The sequence below is a fragment of the Malania oleifera genome, chromosome 10 (assembly GCF_029873635.1).
Source record: "Malania oleifera isolate guangnan ecotype guangnan chromosome 10, ASM2987363v1, whole genome shotgun sequence".
NCBI lineage: Eukaryota > Viridiplantae > Streptophyta > Magnoliopsida > Santalales > Ximeniaceae > Malania > Malania oleifera.
In genome coordinates, this window is record NC_080426.1 from 9,624,683 (window position 1) to 9,634,060 (window position 9,378).

Here is a 9,378-nt window from a genome sequence, read left to right on the forward strand (position 1 = left end):
CTTCCCTCGGTCTACCCTTTTATAGTGGTGGAAGTTGATTCTCTTTCAATTTAATATTTATGGAGGCATTATTGCGTTCATGAAAATTATAAATAATTTAAGACTATTTATGTAAAAAATTCAATTACAATTTTATAAATATTTTTTATCATAAATGTGTGTATTAACTTTGACTTATTTGAAATTTTAATGTTAATTTTGTAATCGTATCCCCTATCCCCTCGTCAATAATCCTATTAATTTTAGGCATATGAAGGACTTAGGAGAAAGATCAAAACGCCAAAAGTGGCGCAGAATGTAGAGGAGTAAAGCAAATTCGGACTTCACTACACAAGTAGTACAGCCCCATCCGTCCGTCTCAATCTCATCACATAATAGAAGAGCGAGAGAGAGAGAGCGAGAGAGACTGTGTGTAGCTTTTGCGCGTTGATTGCAAAGGTCCACCGCCCACCGATCCAGCGGAAATCATGGCTCTCTATAATCTAGAGTGAGAAGTCTAGAGAGAGAGAGCGAGACGCCTCTTTTGACCTGCTCCTGCTCCCCTCTTCCCTCTGACGCCGTTCCTTCGTCCTGCTCCGTTAATCTCACTCCGTAACCCTCTCTCTCTACAGATGAGAGAGATGGGTTTGGATTGTGGAGTTCTCTGTTCACGCGGATTCAAAGCCTATCTTCTTTTCTGTAGGTAATCTTCGAATATCTCCCCCCTCCCCCCTCTCTGCGATTGTTTTCTCCTTCGTGGTTTGGGGGTTTTATTGTGATAGATTTGATTGCTTTTATTCCATGCTTTTTATTTTCAACTACATTAGGAGACTTCCGTTTTGAGTACTGTTTGGTTGCTGAGAACGCGGGAAAGTGAGGGAAAATGAACGAACTCAAACCGTACTAAACCATTACCCTCGTGGTTTTCTTGTTGATTTGGGGTTTTGAGGACCTGCGTAGTCTCTTCTTGCAGCTTATCGGTACCAAAGCGGGTTAGATTAGATTAGATTAGATTCGATTTTTTGTGCAATCCAAAATGCTTGCTTGTGTTCTTCTATGGTTTCGCTGGTTAGGGATGAGAAGTTTTTTTCTTGTGATGATGTTATTGATGTCTTCAGGGTACACTGTGAATTGATTTACAAATATCTGGGATTTTTCCGTGGTCATATTCATCTGGGTTTCATTGATTTTGATTCTCGAAGATGCTTGTGAGAAGCTGCTTCTTTTGAGAGAGGGTGTGCGACTCTGGGGGAACTGCAAATCCCATCTCACAAGGGGAAATAGCTCTAGAAACAATGGGAGGAGCTCTCCTCACAACCCTGGCAATGGAGAATCATCACCCGTCCACACTCTTGTCAATGGATTCCAGTTCATCATCTTCTCACGATGAGACATCGGAGAGAGAGCTTCATCGACAGGTAATCCTTTCAACTCCGCCTGACATCAATCTCCCGCTGTCGGCTGAGCCTAGCCCACCTCCAGAGTCATGGAATGTCGCATGTGACATTTTTGATGTTGGTCTTGGGCCTCAAATTTATGAGACCGAGGCAATTGTTAACCTCCCCAAGATCGGGCGCAAGTATGCCAAGCGGCTTGATAGCATCTGGGGTGCTTGGTTGTTCTTTAGTTTCTATTTCAGACCTGCTTTGAACGAGAAATCTAAGAGTAAGGCAACTTTGGGCAATGGTGGTGTTTCTGGATATGACAAATCGGACTTGCAACTAGATGTTTTCCTGGTACAGCATGATATGGAGAACATGTATATGTGGGTTTTCAAGGAAAGGCCTGAAAACGCATTGGGCAAGATGCAGCTGAGAAGTTATATGAATGGGCATTCTCGGCAAGGGGAACGCCCATTTCCATTCAGTGTAGATAAAGGGTTTGTTCGGTCTCACAGGATGCAGAGGAAACACTACAGAGGTCTTTCAAACCCCCAGTGTGTTCATGGAATTGAAATAGTTCGATCACCCAATCTCACGGTCCTAGATGAAGAAGAGCGGAAGAGGTGGGTGGAACTAACAGGCCGAGATATAAACTTCTCGATCCCACTTGATGCAAGTGATTTTGGTTCCTGGAGGAACCTTCCAAGCACCGATTTTGAGCTTGAACGGCCCCTTCCTCATTTAAAGAGTAATTCGAGTCCATATCCAAGAAGATTGCCTAATGGTACTGGTTTGTATTTGTCGGCACAGCCGGCAAACCTGGTCAATGGTGATGGTATCGACCTTTTGCCCATTAGTAACAAGCGAAGAAAGGATTTCTTCCTGAATGGAAATGATGGTGACTGTTGTTTACCTAACAATTCACATTCTGATAGTGTTTCTGATATGGAAATCCACCCATTCCAGCCACACTGGTTGAATGGGTTTAGTGGAGCAATGAGGGATGTATATGGGCCTGTAACGGCCGCAAAATCTATCTACGAGGATGGTGAAGGATTTTTGATAATCATTAGTTTGCCTTTTGTGGATCTTCAGAGAGTGAAAGTTACTTGGCGAAATACTGTCTCACATGGTATTGTAAAGATATCTTGTGTGAGCACAGCCTGCTTGCCATTCATTAAAAGACATGACCGTACGTTCAAACTAACTGATCCTATACCGGAGCACTGCCCTCCTGGGGAATTCATAAGAGAAATCCCCCTTGCAACCCGCATTCCAGAAGATGCAAAACTAGAAGCATGCTGTGATGAGACAGGCACAATGCTTGAAATTATTGTGCCTAAGCATCGTGCAGGGCCAGAAGAGCACGAAGTCCATGTATGTCTTCGCCCCTCTCCTTGGGGCGGATGAGAACATATCCTCTTGAAGGAACCATTAGTTTGAGATATGCAAGGGTTGTTACAATGGTTGGTTGCTTCATTGTTTGCTAACCTCATTTTCAGAGTCTATGAAATGTAATATGCATTTTTTTACTGATTATATTTGCCTTTCTTCCTTTTCTTCCAAACTTTTGTTTGATTAATTTATTTGGCATAATTTTGCATAATGATTAGATCTAGTTGATTGTTATTAGTTAGACTACTCATTCATGGATACTATTTTGGGCCTTGTTACTCATATATGGCCTTTATAAGTGCAGCTTGAATTAGTTACATGTTGTATGTCTAATTCATCTGGATTCTTGATTGGATATGATGCTTAGTTTTAAACCCAAATACGTAACTTTAATGGTGAGTATGCATCAACCCTAGTTTTGTCATACTTCATCCGATTGGATATCTGATCGAGCATGGTATTATCTCCTTTTTGGTTATCCCGGCTTGGAGACCTTGGATGAGTGTTGGGTGTCTCTGGTAAAGATTTTAAGCCAGGTCTGATGGTATTAATAATGCAGCTAACAGCAAAAGAAGAATTACCGAGGTGAATTATTGTAAAATGAAATTCACAATGCAAATCATGATATGGTGTGATAACTAGATTAAGTGAGATCTGTTTTTGCTGCTTCAGTTGAGGCTGTAATTATGATTCTATGTTTCCAGTGGAGTTTGTCTTGAATCACATCTCAAACTTGTTATACAGCTTGATCTTCTCCTCCTCCTCCACCCACTCACCCACCCCCACCCCCCCCCCGCCCCCGCCCCGCGGGGGCGGGGGCCGCGGGGGGGGCGCCCCCAGGAGCCCCGGTTCTTTGCACTTCTTTTTTTCTTCTACAGGCCCAATCTGATATCTTTGGCATGTTCAACAACAGAAGTTGGGAACTCAAATGTTTTAGGGAGCATAAATTTAGGTCTTGGATTTAAATTTGTATGCATTTAAACCAAATTCATTACAATTTTGCATTGAGCATTTTATCAAAAATCTGTACGAATCCAAGCTCATCAGACTCTCAGACATCTAAAATGCTTTTCTGATTTTGAATGTATCAGAGGGAATTATTGGTGAATGTTTGTGATCTACAAGTGCAACTCTGGTGTTCCAAGAAATTCCATGTTTGGTGTGCTAGTGGCAAGTGCAGCTCTGGTGCTTCAAGAAATTCCATGTTTAGTGAATGTTGTGATCTGCAGCTCTCTTTGTTAAAAGGGTACTGCCATCCATGATCTCCTTCCGATTATTATTAAGGCCTATTTTTCTGCACCCATATTTTATCCTAGAATAGTAAACAATTTTTTGAGTGGAAAAAAAATAATTTTCTCTGTAGGCAGAGAAAGCAAAAATGAAAACAAAGCTTTTTTCACCCACAGGAAAAGCTTTTTTACTTCTTAAAATTTTTCTTGCATTTCACTGAAAACTACTTTCCATTCAAATGATAGTTGGATCGGATGGTATGTATTGGTGGCTAGGGGACCTGGCTGAGGTCGCTCCTCTCTGTGTATGCTACAATGGTTTTCTCATCCAGCAATCAAGAAAACAAACCATTGTGTCTCGAGTATGGGTAACGAAAATGCGAAGGTATAGAATTGGTGGTGGTGTCTTCTGGTTTGTAATGACGAATCAAACCATATCCATTTTTAAGTATTGAGCACTGCAGAATTGATCAACTTGGATTTGGTTGGAAGCATCTGATGCAATCATTTTATTTACAACAAAAAATAATTTGATCCTTGCAAGGAAGGACATTGATTTCCCATTATGTGAAATTGAAAACGGGTTTCATCAGAGATCTGCCCCTTCATCATCTCTGATGAAGTTTGACTATGGAGGAGCAAGTTCTAGTCTCACTATTTGCCTTTCAGAACTTTGTTTGGCCATACTTTTCATTTAATGAAATCTCTTATATTTTTTAATGGTAAGACACACTAAATGAATACAGTATCAGGTTCACAAAATAATTTTTAATTATTGTTGCATCCATTCATAATGTACTTAGTAATTTTTATAAACTAAGTCACTTATTATATATACTATTTTTATTACAAAATATTTATGTGAATTTAAAATATAATTAATAAAAGAATCATGAATTTTTTTTTTAAACCGTTCAAAAAATGATTTTCAATAATTTTCAGTTTTTATAGCTTTTACTATTCCCTTTCAATTTTCAATTTTCATTTCTGATTTTTGATTTGGTATTTTTTTTTTTAAATCATGTGAAGCAGTATCCTTAGCTCTCATTTGATCTTGACTTTCAATATACTGTATACGAATTACAATTTTTAAGCATTTTCCTTCAAATATTTCGAAGTGTCTCCCAAGTCACGACAGCAAGCATTAGTGGTTTCAATAAAGAGGAACCCTACCCTCAGAGTGTGGTTCAAATGATAGTGTGGATTACGGAAGTGCCTTTCATGAGGTCGGGTGTTCAAACCCTTCCAAATTCGTTGCCGTCCCTCGACTCTTGAATTTACCCTCCCTTCGAAGTTGTACAGTCAACTTCAAGGGACGCAAAATTAGTCACGTGGACCGTAAAACGGACGCATAGATACCCGATGCGTATTTCAAAAAAAAAATAAAAAAATAGAGGAACCCAAACCCCCAGATGTGGTTCGGGTGATAGTGCGAGCTGCGTAAGTACTGATCTCTCAAACCCTCCCCGACTCATTTTTGTCCCTGAACTCTTGAATTTACCCTCTCTTTGAAGTTATGGGATCAACTTTAAGGAACGCAAGATTAGTCACATAAACCGTAAAATGAACGCATACCGTAAAATGAACGCATAAATATCCGACGCGTAATCTAAAAGTAAAATAAATAGATAAAGACGAACCAACAACAAACGGGGCAAAAAAATAAAACGTATGCAATCTCGGAGGAAGAGAAGGGACTCAACAGAAGCAACCTTTCGAGTGTGCTACGCTGAAAATCAAATTTTTTGGCCTGAATAAAATACAAACGAGTTCACAATTCAACCAAAGCAGCTCAATCGTACAAAAGAAATTTGGTTGAAATGATGACTAGCAGCAAAATAGAAAAACACAAGCCAAGGTATGGACAGTAAAAATTACTCGAATATTTCGGAGCTCTCCCCAAGAATGTCACCGTACAATTATAAGCCATAAGAACTGGGAAAACGGAAGAAAATATATATTTTTTTTTAAAACAAAAAACCATAAACCCAAAGGGAAGATTTTGAAGACTTAACATATGATAAACAGAGTCTTTTTTTTGTTTAATCAACTTCCTCAATCTTAGGTCCAGCACCAGCACTCCCACCAGTGGAAGGGGCACCATCCTCGTCCATTCCAGCAGCCATGTCAGGACCAGCTCCCTGGTACATCTTGGCAATGATTGGGTTGCAGATGCTCTCCAGCTCTTTCATCTTGTCCTCAAACTCATCTGCCTCCGCAAGCTGATTCCCATCCAGCCACTGGATGGATTGCTCTATCGCATCCTCAATCTTCTTCTTGTCTGCAGCCGTAAGCTTCGACCCAATCTTCTCATCCTTCACTGTGTTCCTCATGTTGTAGGCATAGTTCTCCAATGCATTCTTTGCTTCAACCTTCTTCTTGTGCTCTTCATCTTCAGATTTGTACTTCTCAGCCTCCTGGACCATCTTCTCAATCTCCTCCTTGGAAAGCCTTCCCTTGTCATTCGTGATTGTGATCTTATTTTTCTGCCCTGTGGTTTTGTCTTCAGCAGAAACATTCAAGATACCATTCGCATCAATATCAAAGCAAACTGTGATTTGAGGAACACCCCGGGGAGCTGGAGGAATGCCAGAGAGCTCAAATTTACCCAACAAATTGTTATCTCTAGTCCTCGTTCTTTCACCCTCGTACACCTGAATCAACACACCGGGCTGGTTGTCAGAGTAAGTAGAGAATACTTGCTCCTTCTTAGTGGGAATGGTCGTGTTTCTTGGGATCAACACAGTCATGACACCTCCTGCAGTCTCCAACCCTAGTGAAAGGGGGGTGACATCCAGGAGCAACAGATCCTGCACCTTCTCATTACCCTCACCACTCAAAATAGCAGCTTGGACGGCGGCCCCATAAGCAACAGCCTCGTCTGGGTTAATGCTCTTGCACAGCTCCTTCCCATTGAAAAAGTCCTGCAACAGCTGCTGCACCTTGGGGATTCTAGTAGACCCACCAACAAGTACAACATCATGGACGGTACTCTTGTCCATCTTGGCATCCCTCAAGCACTTCTCAACAGGTTCCATACACTTCCTGAAGAGATCCATGTTGAGCTCCTCAAACCTGGCACGAGTGATGGTGGAGTAAAAATCAACACCCTCGTACAAAGAATCAATCTCAATGGTGGTCTGAGCAGTGGATGAGAGGGTCCTCTTCGCCCTCTCACAGGCAGTCCTCAGCCTCCTTAGAGCTCTGGGATTTCCACTGATATCCTTCTTGTGCTTCCTCTTGAACTCCTGAACAAAATGATTCACCATTCGGTTGTCAAAGTCCTCTCCTCCAAGATGGGTATCTCCAGCAGTGGCCTTCACTTCAAAGATACCCTCTTCAATGGTAAGGAGCGACACATCGAAAGTGCCACCACCAAGATCAAAGATGAGAACATTCTTCTCCCCAACACTGGTAGCCTTCTTATCAAGACCGTAAGCAATGGCAGCGGCAGTTGGTTCATTGATGATTCTCATAACGTTGAGGCCAGCAATAACTCCTGCATCCTTGGTGGCCTGACGCTGAGAATCATTGAAGTAAGCAGGGACAGTAACGACTGCATTCTTCACTGCAGAACCAAGGTAAGCCTCAGCAATTTCTCGCATCTTCATGAGAACCATAGAAGAGATTTCCTCTGCAGCAAACTGCTTATCCTCACCCTTGTAGCTAACTACAATCATTGGCTTGTCACCGGGGCCAGAAATAACCTTGAATGGCCAGAGCTTAATATCACTCTGGACTGAGGCATCAGTGAACCTTCTTCCAATCAAACGCTTGGCGTCTATCATCAATAGAATTATAATATGAGAAGCTACCCAAGAACAAACTATCTCATGGAAAAAAAATGTAATCATCATACACAGTTACAGACACTATTTAGGTAGATACATGTCCTTGGAAATTATGGCAAGAGGCACAAACTATATCAGATAAAGCCCCAACTTTATAAATTTGAACAGCTAAAGACCGATATCTCAAATTTAGTTTAGCAAATCTACAGGAAAGCCAATAAACCCAGAACTCGCTTACATGTTTTTTACACTTTTATCTTCTACATGGTGAGAAATGGCATATGTTAAGAACTTTCAAACTCCATATTACGTAGCAAATGGAAACACAAAGTTAAACAACAAAGTTCACAAGATTGTGGTCACTGTTTCTTAAAGGCTCACATCGCGCACGAGTTTGGTACAAAAGGAAGTTAACTTTACACAATACAGGCAGCTACAAACTCCCATACCACCACCCTGTCTACAATTACTTTGAGAGCGATATGCTCCGCACTGCTACATAGTCCGCTGAATGTTTAACTACTACAAATTACAACCCCAAAACATGTAAGTGCTCACAGATTGTCGATCCCACAAATCATGCACAACACAATTACAGAACTTGGTTTGCACATTCCATCGTAAAAATTAAATACTAAAAATTATTGCTCGTACACATTTAGCTGCTGCTCACAGATCTAAAAATTCATGCAAGACAATCACAGATCTAATGTCTTGAACTGTAGATCTAAGCAATTGCATTAAGGAAAAATAAAATAAAAATAAACTATTAAGCAGGTCGGATAGCTTATATCTTACCGAATACTGTGTTAATAGGGTTCATGGCAACCTGGTTCTTGGCCGCATCGCCGATCAAACGCTCAGTGTCGGTGAATGCAACGTAAGACGGCGTCGTCCGGTTGCCTTGATCATTGGCAATGATCTCCACACGATCGTGTTGCCATACTCCGACACACGAGTATGTCGTTCCAAGATCGATTCCGATTGCCGGTCCCTCTCCTTTTCCGGCCATTGCTCTCGCTTTAATGTATCAAAGAATCGAGGGCTAAAAATTCTCAAAAGAAAATAATGGAAACAAAAACGAATAGCTGCTGCAACTAGGGTTTGGATTACCTGCGAGAGGGGAAGGGAACTGAGATTTTTATATTGTTTTGATTGGGTTCCAGAAGGTTCGTATCTTGGATTTTCCGCCGTTGGATTTCCCGTCACGAACGGTTCAGATGATCCCCTGGATATTCGCGGAAAGTGTTCACAGGCTTGGCTTCTGGTTGGTTCGAGAAGTTTCTCTTCGCTGATTGGAATATTTGGGTAGGTTTGGTTTGGGGTTGTGTTCCACACGGTCGGAATCTTCAGAATGGATCTCCATAGTTAATCTTTGCCTATTTTATATTTTAATTGGACGTAATAAACAAGTTTAATGTACATTTAAAAAATTTTAAAATAAAATATAAAAAACAAACACGTAGTAGAAATGAGGTATACATCATAATTTTTTTATTTAAACATTTTTAAAAGCAATATATTGAAATTTAAAAAATTAATTTATAATTCTCAAAATCTTATTTTGTGGTACAATAATTGTTTAAATTTTTATATTTAACT

General features: G+C 40.6%; 2 protein-coding genes and 1 long non-coding RNA gene across 5 annotated transcripts; 2 read left to right on the forward strand and 1 right to left on the reverse strand.

Annotated features, from left to right (window-relative positions):
- The first annotated feature begins 268 nt into the window (after window positions 1-268).
- LOC131165768 (uncharacterized) lies at window positions 269-2,928 on the forward strand. 3 transcript variants are annotated; one of them, XM_058123816.1, is made up of 3 exons: window positions 304-682; window positions 807-971; window positions 1,098-2,928. In XM_058123816.1, exon 3 carries the CDS (start codon window positions 1,275-1,277, stop codon window positions 2,769-2,771), a length of 1,497 nt encoding a protein of 498 aa, XP_057979799.1. In that variant the 5' UTR covers window positions 304-682; window positions 807-971; window positions 1,098-1,274; the 3' UTR covers window positions 2,772-2,928. The 3 variants fall into 3 exon arrangements, with proteins under 3 accessions (XP_057979798.1, XP_057979799.1, XP_057979800.1); XM_058123815.1 differs by lacking the exon at window positions 807-971 and having other exon boundaries at window positions 269-682; XM_058123817.1 differs by having other exon boundaries at window positions 304-971.
- Window positions 2,929-3,847: 919 nt separating this feature from the next.
- Window positions 3,848-4,701, forward strand: LOC131165769 (uncharacterized). The gene is made up of 2 exons (XR_009139644.1): window positions 3,848-4,002; window positions 4,232-4,701. It is a non-coding gene; the product is annotated as an uncharacterized LOC131165769 (long non-coding RNA).
- Window positions 4,702-5,846: 1,145 nt separating this feature from the next.
- LOC131165770 (heat shock cognate 70 kDa protein 2-like) lies at window positions 5,847-9,132 on the reverse strand. Its single transcript, XM_058123818.1, has 2 exons — window positions 8,575-9,132; window positions 5,847-7,766 (listed from the first exon to the last, which is right to left on the reverse strand). The coding sequence occupies exons 1-2, from the start codon at window positions 8,786-8,788 to the stop codon at window positions 6,028-6,030; spliced, it is 1,953 nt and encodes a 650-aa protein (XP_057979801.1). The 5' UTR covers window positions 8,789-9,132; the 3' UTR covers window positions 5,847-6,027.
- Window positions 9,133-9,378: the final 246 nt, after the last annotated feature.

What these genes read in the sequence shown, in the direction of transcription:
- LOC131165770 (XM_058123818.1), bottom strand. Translation starts at nt 8,788, where the DNA reads ATGGCCGGAAAAGGAGAGGGACCGGCAATCGGAATCGATCTTGGAACG. An exon ending in CCCTATTAACACAGTATTCG is followed by an intron (nt 7,767 to 8,574) that starts GTAAGATATAAG and finishes TATTGATGATAG; the next exon opens with ACGCCAAGCGTTTGATTGGA.
- LOC131165768 (XM_058123815.1), top strand. Translation starts at nt 1,275, where the DNA reads ATGGGAGGAGCTCTCCTCACAACCCTGGCAATGGAGAATCATCACCCG.